This window comes from Schizosaccharomyces octosporus (genome assembly GCF_000150505.1).
Source record: "Schizosaccharomyces octosporus yFS286 unplaced genomic scaffold supercont6.1, whole genome shotgun sequence".
NCBI lineage: Eukaryota > Fungi > Ascomycota > Schizosaccharomycetes > Schizosaccharomycetales > Schizosaccharomycetaceae > Schizosaccharomyces > Schizosaccharomyces octosporus.
This window is the reverse complement of record NW_013185619.1, coordinates 4,120,495-4,135,717: the sequence shown is the minus strand read 5'-3', so window position 1 is coordinate 4,135,717 and position 15,223 is coordinate 4,120,495. Positions and strand designations below refer to the sequence as shown.

General features: G+C 38.8%; 7 protein-coding genes across 7 annotated transcripts; 4 read left to right on the top strand and 3 right to left on the bottom strand.

Moving 5' to 3' along the window:
- The first annotated feature begins 48 nt into the window (after positions 1 to 48).
- On the top strand, positions 49 to 1,566 carry SOCG_04443 (histone promoter control protein Hpc2). Its single transcript, XM_013162189.1, has one exon. The coding sequence runs from the start codon at positions 431 to 433 to the stop codon at positions 1,391 to 1,393; it is 963 nt and encodes a 320-aa protein (XP_013017643.1). The 5' UTR covers positions 49 to 430; the 3' UTR covers positions 1,394 to 1,566.
- A 26-nt stretch (positions 1,567 to 1,592) lies between these two features.
- Positions 1,593 to 2,735, bottom strand: SOCG_04442 (ribosome biogenesis protein Rrp14-C). The gene has a single exon (XM_013162188.1). The coding sequence runs from the start codon at positions 2,422 to 2,424 to the stop codon at positions 1,669 to 1,671; it is 756 nt and encodes a 251-aa protein (XP_013017642.1). The 5' UTR covers positions 2,425 to 2,735; the 3' UTR covers positions 1,593 to 1,668.
- Positions 2,736 to 2,910: 175 nt separating this feature from the next.
- SOCG_04441 (AP-1 adaptor complex subunit beta subunit Apl2) lies at positions 2,911 to 5,277 on the bottom strand. The gene has a single exon (XM_013162187.1). The coding sequence runs from the start codon at positions 5,145 to 5,147 to the stop codon at positions 3,105 to 3,107; it is 2,043 nt and encodes a 680-aa protein (XP_013017641.1). The 5' UTR covers positions 5,148 to 5,277; the 3' UTR covers positions 2,911 to 3,104.
- Positions 5,278 to 5,504: 227 nt separating this feature from the next.
- On the bottom strand, positions 5,505 to 8,153 carry SOCG_04440 (uncharacterized protein). The gene is made up of 3 exons (XM_013162186.1): positions 6,697 to 8,153; positions 6,232 to 6,640; positions 5,505 to 6,179 (listed from the first exon to the last, which is right to left on the bottom strand). Exons 1-3 carry the CDS (start codon positions 8,083 to 8,085, stop codon positions 5,962 to 5,964), a joined length of 2,016 nt encoding a protein of 671 aa, XP_013017640.1. The 5' UTR covers positions 8,086 to 8,153; the 3' UTR covers positions 5,505 to 5,961.
- Positions 8,154 to 8,231: 78 nt separating this feature from the next.
- SOCG_04439 (decaprenyl diphosphate synthase subunit Dps1) lies at positions 8,232 to 10,161 on the top strand. Its single transcript, XM_013162185.1, has one exon. It carries the CDS (start codon positions 8,325 to 8,327, stop codon positions 9,459 to 9,461), a length of 1,137 nt encoding a protein of 378 aa, XP_013017639.1. The 5' UTR covers positions 8,232 to 8,324; the 3' UTR covers positions 9,462 to 10,161.
- On the top strand, positions 10,096 to 10,589 carry SOCG_04438 (uncharacterized protein). Its single transcript, XM_013162184.1, has 2 exons — positions 10,096 to 10,364; positions 10,431 to 10,589. The coding sequence occupies exons 1-2, from the start codon at positions 10,246 to 10,248 to the stop codon at positions 10,441 to 10,443; spliced, it is 132 nt and encodes a 43-aa protein (XP_013017638.1). The 5' UTR covers positions 10,096 to 10,245; the 3' UTR covers positions 10,444 to 10,589.
- Positions 10,590 to 11,119: 530 nt separating this feature from the next.
- Positions 11,120 to 15,078, top strand: SOCG_04437 (coatomer alpha subunit). The gene is made up of 3 exons (XM_013162183.1): positions 11,120 to 14,285; positions 14,332 to 14,595; positions 14,637 to 15,078. Exons 1-3 carry the CDS (start codon positions 11,178 to 11,180, stop codon positions 14,877 to 14,879), a joined length of 3,615 nt encoding a protein of 1,204 aa, XP_013017637.1. The 5' UTR covers positions 11,120 to 11,177; the 3' UTR covers positions 14,880 to 15,078.
- The last annotated feature ends 145 nt before the right edge of the window (positions 15,079 to 15,223 follow it).

Here is a 15,223-nt window from a genome sequence, read left to right as displayed (position 1 = left end):
AAAATGAATTCTAACATACGTTGTTACGATTTCTACCAAGCTTCCATTGTCACCTTCAAGCAGATATGAAAGTTTCAAAGTTGTACGAGTTACCACTTCTATGAAGATACTCAGACAGACAAACCTGTATTAGGCTTGATGCATTTGATATAGAGAAAAAGCTATAGTGATTTATAGTTTTCTTGTACTTGGAAATTTGTACACTTCCAAAAGTAAATGCTTACGTTCTACGCGAAAACAAGATTGCTCGATAAAATTAGTGCCATTGAGATTTAATTTGTGTTTTAGAAACATAATTCATTGATTTTGGCTTGTTCCTTGTATTTTAAGGAGGTCTTTTAATCCCATAGACTTCAGATCCAAATCCGTCTCCAGTATTCTGGTTGGTATCTACAATTCTAGATTCTGTTTACTTTCAGTATAAAAAATAATGCTTCCGTTCGACGATCAACGCGTTCTGTGTTTAGAGATTCCTTTACAAGGAAAAGAAAACGTCCATATAAATTTCGCCGAAGAAGTCGAGAAGGCCTATGGACCTTCCATCAATCGAAACGTAAAGAAAACCGAGGTTTCTGATTCTGCAGAATCAGAAGGAGAGAATGAACAACAACAAGGAGGTCCTAATGGAGAAGCTGGAGCAGAGCCGACCAAAAAACGAAGAAAGAGAAGATATGCAGATGAATACTACGATCGAAATGACCCGTTCATTGATGATACAGAATTATATATTGAAGAAATGGCCGCTGCTAGCAAGGATGGCTTTTTCGTTTTCAGCGGACCATTGGTGGCTGAAGGCGATAAAGTAAAGATTGAACGATCTAAAAAAACCAAACGCAAAAAGAAGTTAGCAAACACCCTTTCCAATGCCGCAGCCAATCCGACTCCAACTACTCCTCAATCTTCTACGAACGATCAACCAGCTACGAGTGAAAAACTCACTGAGAAAGTAGAGGAAGATTCTAATGATGATGAACAACCTTTACAAACCATATCCATGCATGAACGAGCTTCAAAACAATCCTCCACTTCAGGGTCTAAAAAAGATGTTACAGCAAACAAAAGTGCTACGAACAAAGAAACCAAAAAAGAAACCCAAAAGTCTTTGAAGGAACAAAAGACGCCCACCAAAGAGACAAAATCAAAACCAAGGGAAAAGACGTCTAGGAGAACTTCTACGGGTCCAAAATCGACGAAAAAATCCGAAAAAGAAGAAGTGAAAGGTTCGACCCTAAACAGCGTTACTATTTCCCCAACTGCACCGTTGCATCAAGAATCCACTGCAATTACGGCCGATGTAGAATCAACATCCGTTACAAATCCAAATGATAATCCAGTAAATAAGCTTCCAACATCAGGGCAGCCTGATACAGAGACTTCTTCTGGTACCAATTAAGGCTTCCTATGTGTTAAGAAGCATTGTGGGATGACTATCGCAATAAATATCTGCATTGTATTATACTACTGATTTCCTAAAGACTCCATATATAGTTTTCTTTATTACTTTTCGGGCGATTTACTTTACTAGCAACCTAATGAATACTGTTTTAATCTCGTCCATGAAACCCGTACCATGTATATGCTCTTACAGTAAGTATGTAGAAAAACATCTCATTAAAACCGTAATCCAATCCTAAATTCTCCCAGGTACCCGTATGTTATCTATTGATTTTACTTTCCTTTAGAAGGCTTTGACTTTCTCGTCTTTTTATCCGACTTCTTGTCTGGTTTTTTGTCTGACTTCTTAGCAGACTTCTTATTAGACTTCTTACTATCTCGACGTTTTTGAAGATTCTCTTCACGTTTCTTCTGTCTCAGGGCCATCGTCTGATGAACAGCCTTGTTACGCTCTAGCCAGGCCATCGATGATTTTTTCTTTTCCTTTTCCTTCCGCTTCATGGTTTTCTTCAAGAGTTTCTCGTTGTCCTGTAACTTTTTCCCCTCCGCTTGAAGTAAAACCCGATGCCAGGTATCACTTTCTTCAATCTTTTTCTTTTTCTCTTCATCGTACTTCTCGATCCGCGCCCTTTTCGCTTCCAAATGCTTCATGGCCCCGTAAACATCTGTTGGGCCCTTTCTTTTACCGGACTTCTTTAGTTCACCATTGGTAAATTTGTCTTGTCCGAGAAGAAGAGTTCCATATGTGATGTCTGGCTTTCCGTCGGCTGAGTCAGATGCGTGATCCAAGCTTTCTAATTCTTTACCTTGAGAAGCTGCATTACGTTCAGCACCTTTCTTCAATTCAGCTTCTCTAGCAGCTGCCTTTGCCTTCTTTTTCGCTTGCGCTCTTTGCTCAGCCTTTTCCTTGCGACTCTGAAGCAATGCTTTTCGGTCGGTGTCTTTTGGAAGCTTCCTTTGAGATCTAAACTTATCAATCTTCTCGTGAAGCTTCTTTTGTAATTCTTCTCTTGATGTTCCGCTACTCATTCTGTTCCAATATAAAATTCAAATGGATGGGTGAAGTGATAAATTATTCTCTTTATTTATAGAAAGGGCCAAATCTCAAAAACTACTCACGAAAACAATTTCTTGGCCTTTTAGAAGTTTATCCAAGATTTATAAATTCTCGAAAGTGTAATGGCCTTACCGCAATCAGTCACAAAGTATTAACTAGGTATCTTGCGTAAATCCCAAAATACAAGCACAGTAAAAAGAGTCTTTAATGATTGAATGTAAAGCCTTCACCTTCCTTGAAGAAAAGGAAGTCTTGTGAATTTCCTCACTGAATGTAGCCAAATAATGCGAAGTCGTAGAGTAGGTTATATAGCTTAATGTATTAGACAGTAGTACGCTATAGGTTAAAATAGCAACATAGTCATTTACAACAATATTTGTAAATAAATAGTACCTTTAGTTAATGAAGCAATACCTTTAATTGAATTCCGAAGAGTACTTTATGAGAATCAAAATGAATTTTGAGTAACACAAGAATATCCTGCGTCAAAAAAGCATACGATTTGTTTATTCATCGTATTTGGCAGTTCATAAAACTACCGATTTCTAGTACAATAATTCTAAGTGCATAAGAATAATAATTCATTTACTATGTGATATTTTGGTATGCGGTATAGACATGCTTATTTGATCAAGTCCTCTAATAAATACTTTTATAAGCCAAGCAGGTCTTCTGTTGCAGATCGTGAATGACCCGCCGCAGGTTGATTGCTCGGTGTGGAAGACTCGACAGACATCATTAAATCCAAAGCATTATTAGAAAAAGAAGGAGATGCCGTAGATTCAGTAGGAGTAGCAGTATCTTGACCTCCAAAATCAAGATCTAGTAAATTCTCCACATTTGCTCCCTTTTCAATAGCCGTTTGATTGTTTTCCTCATCAACGTTCAGCTCTTCAACAGCACGTTGTTGAAGCGCATCAGCTCCAAATTTTCCTTGACCAATAAATGACTCTGGTAGTTTATGATAAACAGATGCAAGGGTAGTCATTTCTGAAAGTAAAGTCTCTAAAAGTAACTTGGGTAACTTGGTATCATGTTCGACAGTGGGCTTTTGCGAGCAAACGATAGAAGCGGCCGTATCTGCATTTTGGGAAGTCATTAATCGTTCATACATGAAAGCTCGATCCCGTAAGTCTTGATTGCTAGATACATTTTTGGCGTAAGATGATATTTTTTTCAAAAGTGCTTCAGACTCAGTGCTGCGCATGATAAGATTCAACTTGACAGTGGCTGTTAACAAAGCAAGCTGTACCTGTAAATCTTCCTGAGAGATAGTAGACACCATTTCATATAGCAGCTGAGTAGAGTTGCGGATAGAGTTGCAGAATTCACCCAATATCCAACCCATACTGGCACGAGCCCGAGGATCTCCAAGTTCCTCTAGCACTTTTTCAAGATAAGGAATTAAAAGTTGTACCTTTTTAGGATACTGCCGTAAAATGGTCTCCATAACAACCATAACTTCTTGGACCATGTAGCTAATATTAACCTCAAAAATCTCTAAAAACACAGCAATACAGTCATTAATAATGCTAGGAACCTTAAGAGCAACGTCTCCCAACGCTTTAATTGTCTGTTTGACAAATTCTAAGTCTACTTCTGAGACATAAGTACGAAGTTCAGAAAGTGTCTCATTTATATTTTCCTCACACGCAAGCATTGTGATAATTTTCAATTTTTCAAGTTTGATATAAAGGGGATCATTATATTTGCAAAAAAATACACGCGTGCCTTTTTCAAAAACATTTGGTTGTTTTTGAAGGATTAAGTTGATATTCCGCAATGCAACATACTGGATTTCTGGGTCGGCGGATAAAAGTGTAAGGAGAGGAGGTGCCATTTTCTTGTATAAAAGGTTTTTAAAATCCTCGGAAAATAACGAAATATGAATCATAATTACCTTTACGGCAGCCAACACCACACCACTGTTGGCATGTTGAAATTGAGGAATAACACGTTCACAAATAAATTCCGCTTCTTTAACATCCGTGGTACGGAATCGGGAAAGTGCGGAAAGAATAGTAATTCTTCCCCATTCATTACATTCACTCAACGCTACCATCAACCTATCAGTCATTGTATACACCAAATTGAAATATCCCTTTTCGGGCTCACAATCATGAATTTCTGCAAGAGACCTGACTGCATTGGTGACGACAGCTGGATTAGGATCCGTAACTAATGTCTGAAGCTGGGATATAAAACCATTGGAAGAACAATATTGAGAGTCTAATTCGAACATTTTCACGACGCATACAGCAGCAGTTTTACGGACATATGGATGGTCATCTTTTAAAGCTTTCCTTAAAGGGTCTGCTAAGTAGTCAATTATCTTGGTTACTCGTATACAACCCATGGTTCGAATTGCCAAAGCCCGAACAGTAGGGTTATATTCTTCTGAGTCTTTCACGAAAGTATTCACGGCAAGAATACATAAATCAGGATGCGTCTTTGCATAATTTATCAAGTACAAATACACCAATTTCTTCAAGGTTACGTCTCGGGTTGCTAAATTCTTCAACACGTCCGGAAATAAATTTGACACATCTTTACCGACTGTCATAGCTGCTATTGTCCTCTTGACAGCATCAATTCGTTCACTAGCATATTGAGATACTAATCCCTTTTGTAATTCACTGGTTTCACTCTTTTTAAATGCCTTCTGGCGACTAGACTGAAAGATCTTAGGAACCATCACGATCCCAATTTTTTGGTCAAGAAACGAACGCTTATAAAGATAAAACAATAAAAAGCAACCTCTCTCCTTGAACTCTGCTTTGTTAGTTGATATTTGGTCTACCACGTAGAAGAATCATCAAATGACCCTATAGACCTGCTATGAGTAACACTTGGTGACAGCCGTTTACTGAAGTTTCTTCGAGTACTTTACAAAACAAACAAGATAATTACAGTAGGATGCTCGTTGACTGAATTCCATTCTAGTTGAATTGATTGTGCTTTAATTCAAATAAATATCAAGTTATAAAGCATTGTTACAGTACAAGAGTCCAGCATAACGTCAGTTACAACCAAAATCATTAACCAACAAGAGTAAATTAATAGTTTACAATCATATTAGGTTAAATAACAATTATTAGGCTATCATACTCCGTTCAACATTCCAAAATAATAATGAATTAAGTAATTTAGTAGGTACAAGTAAGGCATGAAAAGAATGCAAGATAAAGAGGTAAAACTGTAATATGCGTTGTTAATTTTGAAAGAATTATTTTCAAATCAGAAATATGAGATATCAATGAAATAACGAAATAAGTACAGATGTTGTCTGCTAAACATCAGATGCCCCAAAATGTAAAGTGGTATATTACGGAATGCAGAAGAAACGCGACAGTGACTGAGCGTATACAGATAAATAAATCATCTCAAGGATCGACAGAAAAAGAAGGAAATTTAATGTTGAAAAGATAAATAAATAGCTTATATCGAAAGGGCAATCCTTAAACATGAATGTAGAAGATCTTTGTCTCAAATGGCGGTGAAAATTGGTCTCAACGCTGTGAACCAAACTGGTTGTTCCACTCTTCGTAACGGTAGATACCCTCCGAGGAAACACTAGGTCTAATTGTTTTCAAACTAGTTTTGAAGTGATTAAGATCTATAGGAGGGATTTGTTCGGCGCTAGTTGTTAACAAAGCCTCACCAAGGTTTCGCAAAGGGCCCATTGCAGCATCTTTTGCCAATGCGGTAATGTCCGATCCAGAGTAACCTAAGTTTAGTTAGCAAAAACCAAGCTATAACCATTATATCCTATCACTTACCTTCAGTTAATTCAACAAGCTCATTCAAGTCGTCATTCGTAAGAGCGTGTACTTGATTGTGTAACAAATGAGAAAGATGCTTGTGGCGTGTCTCTGGTTCGGGTAAGGGAATGTAAGTTCGCTTCACGAAACGACGACGTGCTGCCTCATCAATGCACCACGGAAGATTTGTTGCAGCGAGGACTAACACTCGAGGAGAGTTTCCTGTAGCTTTTTCAGGAGCCGCGTTTGAAAGAGAAGACCACTGAATTAGAAATTCAGTCTTCAACCTTCTTGAACTCTCGTGTTCATTACCAGCATCATTTCTTGCAGAAAGAATTGAATCAATTTCATCCACAAAAATGACACTACAAGTTTGACGTTTTGCGACTTCAAATAGCGCCCGAACAAGCTTTTCAGAATCACCAAGCTAGATATTGTTAGTAAGAAGATCAAAGAAAAGAGAAGTGTAAATCATATACGTACATATTTTGATGTCAAAGATGAAGCCGAGATTGAAAAAAAAGTCGCTTTGGCTTCCGTAGCAACAGCACGAGCAAGCATAGTCTTACCAGTTCCAGGAGGTCCAAATAGCAGCATACCTTGTACAGGTTCGCGAAGACCTCTAAACAATTCCGGTCGCAAAAACGGGTAAATAACGGCTTCTTTTAAGGAGTTTTTAGCTTCTTCCAGCCCAGCAATATCTGACCAATAAACTGGATCATGATTAGCTACAATTTCGCTCATAATAGCAGATTCAAAATCGCTTAGTTGATTGTTTTGGGAATTATCAGATTGAGTTGTGGGACCTGATGAGCCGGTTGGATGTTGAGTCTGTCGAGCAGTTTGCTTTATGAAGGGAAGATCATTCGAATCGATTGGCGATGTTGTGGGTGAAGATTTAATATCGCCTGAGGAGGGCGGAGTAGGAGTAAAGTCGTTGACGTCGTTAGGAGCCCCCTTGGTAATATACGGATTGGTATCAGAAGAGTATGACTTTGAGTTGTTCATAAAGGTTTGTCGATCAAAAGGAGATACAGGATATGCTGCCGGGCTATAGGGTGTAGACTTTGGAGGTGGTGGTGGCGAAGTTAAAGGTTGAGCAGGAGTGGAGGAGTTGGTTTTAGAAAGTGGTATGCAAACCGAAGAGACAGTATGTTGTATAGGAGGAGGCTTGGGCAAAGGATGGGACTTCGCTGAGGTAAATGGGTATGTTTGATTCACTGAATCTGGTGAGCCTGAAAGAAAGAATGGTGATCCTGTAGTATTTGCCCGAGCAGAATCGGAAACCTTCGTAGCCGATGAATTGAATGAAGCAAAAGGGTCCTCTGTTTTGCCAAATCCAGGCGAGCGCTTTGATAAGAACGAGGAATCTCCAAAAGAAGAAGTCGCCGCCGACGCAGCAGAGGCAGAAGGAGGAGAATATGCTGATCCATAGGAACGAGGAGTTGCCGAAAGGTTTGTTTCCGACTGTACACCTCTTGGCTGCTTATAAATCAACCGGCCACTTATAGAATTCTGCAAGGGAGTATGCGAACGGCCTGGAATAGGTATCTGATAGTCAATCGAAGACTTCTTTTGTGTTATTTTTGGTGTAACTTGGAAATTTTGCCTTTCCATTTCAGTTTCCAAAATTAACTTCCGTAGTCTCCCAGCTTTGTTGACACAGTTGTCATAAAGTCCATTCCATGAACACTCTTCTGCTCCTTTCAACGGCGCAAAACCTTGGCGAGTACGCATTTCCGAAGATTTTTTCATTTCCTCTATCACTTTACAGTAATTTACATATGCCAAGGTCCAATCTTTGTTTCCTTCACATAATAATGCTCTAGAAGCGATTGGTAGTATTCTATCCAGATCAGAACTCGCTTCCATACTCCCAGCTTCGTGACTCTACAGAGTAGTTGCTAAGTGGAGCTTTAGGATCTTCCAGTGTTTTCGTTTATGTTAGCAGTAGCAATGCTACCTACACGTTCTACGGCTGTATTTCTTATTTAAAGCTCGCTTATATTGTTAAGTTATCTAAACGAGGTTTTTCGGAAGCTCGCTCCAAATGTGCAGAAAGTAAAATGTTCCTCTGTTAAAACACACTCACTCTTTCAAAAAGAAATGAAATGCTTCATAATGGTATATTGAAACAGTCATTAAAGTCGACTTGGAGAAAACAAGGCTGTAGAGTATTCTCTAGGTCGGCAAACAAAACCGCCAATTTTGCCGGACTCATTGAAAATGAACTTAAGCAAGTATCACCGGGAATCCGTGAATTGCTATCCTCTAGATGTGAAGAGCTTTCGAAATGCTCAAGATATTATACCATAGCCCAGGGAAAGCAGATGAGGCCTTCTTTGGTGCTGCTAATGTCGAAAGCAACGAGTCTATGTAGTGGAATTGACCAGTCTATCGTTGGATCGAGCTTTTTGGAAGACGATGCTCCAGATCACGTCCCTATCGGACAAGTTTTGCCTTCACAGCTTCGATTAGCTCAGATCACGGAGATGATCCACACGGCCAGTTTGTTGCATGACGATGTAATTGACCATGCCAGTTCCCGTCGCGGACATCCTTCCAGCAATACAGCTTTCGGAAATCGAAAATCCGTGCTGACAGGAAATTTTATTCTTGGAAGAGCATCGACGGCTATGGCTAGACTACGAAACCCAAAAGTCACTGAGTTGTTCGCAACGGTCGTTGCAGACTTGGTGCGCGGTGAATTTCTTCAATTGAAAAATACGGCTGATACAAATAGTTTAGAATTGCAACCCTTTCATTTTGATTATTACATTGAAAAAACTTATCTAAAAACAGCCAGTCTTATCTCAAAAAGTTGCCAATCTGCTGCCATCTTGGGTCAGTGTTCTCCTACTGTCATTGAGGCTGCTGCCAATTATGGTCGCTACGTAGGTACCGCATTTCAGTTGATGGACGATGTTTTAGACTACACCTCTAAAGACGAAACTTTAGGGAAAGCTGCGAATGCAGACTTAAATTTGGGACTTGCGACCGCTCCTGTATTATTTGCTTGGAAGCAGTATCCCGAGCTGGGTTCGATGGTGATAAATCGCTTTAATTGTCCCTCGGATGTGAAAAAAGCACGAGAACTTGTCGAAAGTACGGATGGCATAGAGGCCACCGTTAAATGGGCTAAAGAATACATACTTAAAGCTCACGATGCCCTTCAATGTATACCTGATTCACCTTCTCGACAAGCATTGCATGCCGTCGCTGAAAAAGTCGTCTCTCGAAACTATTAACGCTGTTCGCAATGTTTCTTTTTTTTGACATGCTGGAAGAATATGAATTACGAATAAGAAGTAGCACGACCCTTGGATACAAATCTGGCTTAATTTTGCTTGCTCTCTGTGAATTCTAGGTTTGAACAATTTACGTCGCGTTAGGATAATAAGTACGAAAAGAGTTCGCGAATAGAATTTTATAAAGAGAATACGACAAAAAATACATGATAGTTTTGTTTTAATCAATCCCTACTTTCTTTGCATTTTGAGAAATTTACTTTAGGAAACAAAAGAACAGTTTTTAACACATTTGTACTTGCTTTTCAAACTCGAGCTACGCCTGAAGTTGTTCAACGAAAGATAAGATTCATCTCTTGACAATTCCAGTTGCATAAAATCAATTGTTTAGCTCTTTTTTTTTCGTCAATTCTTCATTGTTCTCTTCAGATGCTAAAGCCCGGATCATTTTATTGAGAGTACGAATTTACAAATTCAATAAACAAAGCCATCATTATTTTTAAGGGGTCTCATGTAACATTATCCAACCATCCTTTTAATATAATAGAAAAGCATCCTTTGAACTTGACTGAACAATGGGAAGCTTTGTATAAGAAGAATGGGAAGAGAATCAAAATGAAAACAAAGGGCGGTTGGGGTCCATCTGAGTGTTACTTATACTAAAACATATATATTAGGGTCTTTTCTGATAGAATCCTCCATCCAAGCTTGATTTGTTTACCAAACCACTTGTATTAGCTCTTTGATCCTAAGACGACTTTGACCCTTTTTTCGAATCTGCAATATGGAATCTATGAACAACACCAACGCATCAAGCTCTTCTTTAATGAATAACACTCCTTCTAAACCTACTCTTACCACTAGTGGAGCTCACTGGTATCAACCCAAACCTCCTGCAATGTGGTATGCTTACACGTTTACTAGTTTATTATTTTTAAAAATTGCCTTAACTAACCGCTTTGATTCTAGTGTTATTGCTTAGCTTTCTTATGTTAAAGGTTCAAAACTGCTTGCCTACTTGGACTATACTATTATGATATTGAAACCATTTTTTGATTCACCAAACACTTTTGTTGTGAGGGGATTCACGAATTAATTCCATCTAATCTTTATTAATCTATTTTAATCTTTTTGCAAATAATATCTATTCACACCAGTTATGCACTGAAATAAACATTGTTTATACCATGGTATAAGGAAAGCTGCGGTAGTTATGCAACTATTTTTCCCTTTAATAAATAAAGCGAATTGAATAGTGAAATCAACTACAGAATCGTCAATTAGCAATAATATTATAAGTTTAATACAACTGCATTTCGAAAAGGATCATTAAACCGCTCGGTCTCGTCCAACTGTAAATAAAGAGCATGTATCTTACAAACTTGAAAGTTTCAGCTAATGACTTGAATACTTAGAGCATTTTGTTGACAAACAGAGGTTGTATTCGGTCTGGAAATTGCATGATTTATCCAATACTAATACAGCGGTACAAATGAGAGGTATCACTTCATTAATTTTTTTTTTTTTAAAAAAATAACATATTCAAGTTCATGACTCTTCAACAAAGCCCTAAAGGAACACAGCAGTCGGGGATCCACCGCGCTATGCCCGCGGTAAAACCACAACCACTTACTGACGGCTGCTGGTAACTTGACAACAACAAACAACTGGGAGATTAGCATCTTCTTTGAAACTCTCCAAAGAAATTAAATAAAAATGGAGATGCTAATTAAGTTTGAGTCTAAATCTTCTAGGGCCAAAGGGGTCGCGTTTCATCCGACTCTGCCTTGGGTCCTTACTTCGTTACACAATGGTAGAATTCAGTTGTGGGATTATCGAATGGGAACTCTTATAGATCGATTTGATGGACATGATGGCCCTGTGCGTGGAATTGCATTTCATCCTACCCAACCGTTATTCGTTTCGGGCGGTGATGACTACAAAGTTAATGTATGGAATTACAAAGCGAAGAAGTTGCTATTTTCTCTTTGTGGACACATGGACTATGTCCGTGTTTGTGCTTTTCACCATGAATACCCTTGGATCCTTTCTTGCTCAGATGATCAGACGATACGTATATGGAACTGGCAATCAAGAAACTGCATAGCAATTTTGACTGGCCATTCTCACTATGTTATGTGTGCTGCTTTTCATCCTTCTGAAGATTTAATTGTGAGTGCTAGTTTGGATCAAACTGTGCGTGTTTGGGACATTAGCGGTCTTCGCATGAAAAATGCTGCCCCCGTCAGTATGACAATTGAAGAGCAACTTGCTCAAGCCCAAAATAACATAACGAATGATTTATTTGGTAGTACGGACGCTGTTGTAAAGTTCGTTTTGGAAGGTCACGACCGCGGAGCTAACTGGTGTGCTTTCCATCCTACGCTTCCACTCATTTTATCTTCCGGTGACGATCGATTGATTAAGCTTTGGAGAATGACTGCTTCTAAAGCTTGGGAAGTCGACACCTGCCGTGGACATTTCAATAATGTTTTATGTTGTCTTTTTCATCCCCATCAAGATTTAATCGTATCCGCTAGTGAAGACAAATCAATTCGTATTTGGGATCTCAATAGGAGAACCGCCATTCAAACCTTCCGTCGTGATAATGACCGTTTCTGGTTTGTTACTGTTCATCCAAAACTTAATTTATTTGCCGCTGCTCACGACAGCGGTGTTATGGTTTTCAAATTAGAACGTGAACGTCCTGCTCATGCTCTCAACATCAACACTCTCCTTTATGTCAGCAAAGATAAGTCAATCGTTTCTCATGATCTAATTAGAGGACAAAGCAATATTTTAGCTTCCGTGAAGCATCAAGGAAGCCCATGGACGCATCCTCGTTCTTTATCTTACAATCCTGCCGAGAAAGTTGCCCTTGTAACTTCCCCCGTGGATAATGGAATTTATGAACTGGTCAACTTGTCTTCTCGTTCCTCTAGTTCCAAAGACGGCATCAAAGGTTCCGGTGATACAGCTCTATTTGTTGCCCGTAACCGCTTTGCTGTCTTTAATCGTAGCAAGCAACTGATTGACATTAGAGATTTAACCAATAAGGTAACAAAGACAATTGAATTACCAGAGAAGGTAAACGATATTTTCTATGCTGGAATGGGGCATATTCTTCTTTCTACCTCAACCCAAGTCCACATGTTTGATTTGCAACAAAAGAAGGTTACTGCGTCTGTGAATGCCAATAAAGTCAAGTATGTTGTTTGGTCTAATGATTCTTCCCATGCAGCCTTAATTGGTAAGCATTTTGTATACATCGTTAAAAAATCCATGGAGCTAATTACCTCAATTCATGAGACTATTCGAATTAAGAGTGCTGTCTGGGTTGAGAATAATGTTTTGTTCTATTCAACTCTTGATCACTTGAAATACCTTTTGATGTCGGGTGATTCAGGCATTGTGAAGACTCTGGAATCTACCATCTACCTTGTTCGTGCTAAAGGTGATTTGGTATTTGCCCTTAATCGCGCTGCAGAACCTATCACGATCAAGATTGATCCTACAGATTATCTTTTCAAATTAGCATTGATGAAGAAGGATTACGAACAGGTCTTACATCTAATTCAAAATAGCGATTTAGTTGGTCAAGCCATTATCGCTTATTTACAGAAGAAGGGCTATCCTGAAATTGCTTTGCAGTTTGTGGAAGATTTATCAACTCGTTTCGAACTAGCTTTGCAATGTAACAATCTGGAAACTGCTTTGGAAATTGCTCGTACAATCGATAGACCTGAAATTTGGTCTCGCTTATCTTCAGAATCTCTCCACTCTGGAAACCACAAAATTGCTGAGATTACATATCAAAAGCTTCGCTATTTTGAAAAGCTTTCCTTCTTGTATCTGATTACCGGAAATACTGAAAAGCTTAACAAAATGGCTATGATTGCTCAGAAGCGTAATGATGCTTTAAGTCTCTTCCAAAACTCATTATATATGAACGATGTAGAAGCTCGGATTGACATGTTTGTTGATGCCAATATGTACCCACTTGCCTATTTAACGGCTAAGTCTAATGGTCTAGAAGAAAGAGCTCAAGAAGTGTTAACCGTTAGTGGTATCAATGAAGATCACATTAAGCTACCTAGCACTGGTCCCTCTTTTACTTTGCCTTCTCCTGTTCGCCCTACTTATGCTGAGAACTGGCCTCTGAAGGATACTTCCGATTCCTCATTTGAAAAACTGCTGAGAGATCGGATAGAGCAAATGGCTTTAGAACCTGAAGAGGAAACAGCATCAGTGAATGAATTCCAGGAAGCCGAACAAGATCTATTGAATGTTGAAGAAGACGGTAGCGATCTATCTGCCGAGAGTCCCGAGGAAGGTGATGGTTGGGAAGTCGAAGATCTGGCTGCTGAAGAAGTCGTTCCAAATGCAGAAGATGAAGTTGGTGTTATCGATGGTGCTGACGAAATTCACTTATGGTTGAAGAATTCACCCTTAGCCGCTGACCATATCGCTGCAGGTGATTTTGAAAGTGCTATGAAACTTTTGGGTAGACAAGTTGGAGTTGTGAATTTTGCTCCCCTTAAAAGTCGCTTTTTAGAGATTTATGCAGCTTCAAGAGCTTATGTACCTGCTGTTGATGGTCTTGATCCTTTAACAATTTACATTCGACGTAATGGAGAATCTGCTGAACGTAACCAATCCCTTCCTTTTATCTCACGTAATTTGGAATCTATCAAGAATAATGAACTTAACGAAGCTTATCGGTTGGTAAAAGCAAACAAGATCTCGGAGGCTAAAGAAGCTTGCTTAAACATCATTTATTTGTTAATTACTTCTGTAGCTAATACTCAAGAAGAAGCTGAAGAGGTAAGAGTGAAATTTAAAGATGATGAATTGTTAGCTAATTATATAGATGTCGGATTTATTGGATGAGGCTCGAGAATATATTGTTGGATTATCATGCGAGTTGGAGCGACGCAAGTTGTCTGAGGGTGATGTGACACGCGCACTTGAGTTGTCTTACTACTTTGCTTCAACTAAATTACAACCCGTTCATTCGATTATAGCTCATCGCTTAGCAATCAATGCTTCTCATAAGCAGAAGAATTTCAAGTCTGCCTCTTTCTTAGGTCAAAGATTGCTTGATTTGGCAGGCTCTGGACCCGCTGCAGAAGCTGTAAGTGTTTTACCTATATTCTGATGTACTAATAAACTTAGGCGAGTCGTGCTATTACTTTAGGAGATAGAAATCCCCATGATGCGTTTGAAATAGACTACGATCCGCACGTGGAATTCAGTATTTGCGCTAAGACATTAACTCCCGTCTATTCAGGACAGGATTATGAATCTTGTCCCGTTTGCGCTGCTAAGTATCATAAGGCATCAGCAAGTGGAGTATGCTTGGTGTGTGACCTTGGAGCTATTGGCCAACGCGGTACTGGACGACGCTTTTTGGTATAAGTTAGCTCTTACGTGAAAATATATGAACAAGTTCTTCTAATTCCTTGAATGTCTCCTGTTTGTTAATTTGGCCGTTGTTTACGACGTAAATTTATACATATATCTAAATGCTTTTTTGCCTGAACATAGTAACGATTGACGGAATGCGCAGGATGAATCTCTACATTCATTTTCATTTCTTATTTACGAAAAATAAATTAATACTCTTATTGTACCCATAAATTGCAATGTAAAAAAGCTCATATACAAGTGTAATATATGTTGCTTAAATGGCTATTAGAGTTGATGATGTTTTTGTTCCTGTAAAAAAAAAAGAAACAACTGTAAGAAGTGTTTTCTAACGC

Bases quoted from the DNA above. Each gene is read 5' to 3' on its own strand.
- SOCG_04443 (XM_013162189.1), top strand. From the start codon at position 431: ATGCTTCCGTTCGACGATCAACGCGTTCTGTGTTTAGAGATTCCTTTA.
- SOCG_04442 (XM_013162188.1), bottom strand. From the start codon at position 2,424: ATGAGTAGCGGAACATCAAGAGAAGAATTACAAAAGAAGCTTCACGAG.
- SOCG_04441 (XM_013162187.1), bottom strand. From the start codon at position 5,147: ATGGTTCCTAAGATCTTTCAGTCTAGTCGCCAGAAGGCATTTAAAAAG.
- SOCG_04440 (XM_013162186.1), bottom strand. From the start codon at position 8,085: ATGGAAGCGAGTTCTGATCTGGATAGAATACTACCAATCGCTTCTAGA. The intron at 6,641-6,696 runs GTACGTATATGA...AACAATATCTAG, and splicing joins CATCTTTGACATCAAAATAT to CTTGGTGATTCTGAAAAGCT. The intron at 6,180-6,231 runs GTAAGTGATAGG...AACTAAACTTAG, and splicing joins GCTTGTTGAATTAACTGAAG to GTTACTCTGGATCGGACATT.
- SOCG_04439 (XM_013162185.1), top strand. From the start codon at position 8,325: ATGCTTCATAATGGTATATTGAAACAGTCATTAAAGTCGACTTGGAGA.
- SOCG_04438 (XM_013162184.1), top strand. From the start codon at position 10,246: ATGGAATCTATGAACAACACCAACGCATCAAGCTCTTCTTTAATGAAT.
- SOCG_04437 (XM_013162183.1), top strand. From the start codon at position 11,178: ATGGAGATGCTAATTAAGTTTGAGTCTAAATCTTCTAGGGCCAAAGGG. The intron at 14,286-14,331 runs GTAAGAGTGAAA...CTAATTATATAG, and splicing joins CTCAAGAAGAAGCTGAAGAG to ATGTCGGATTTATTGGATGA. The intron at 14,596-14,636 runs GTAAGTGTTTTA...TAATAAACTTAG, and splicing joins CTGGACCCGCTGCAGAAGCT to GCGAGTCGTGCTATTACTTT.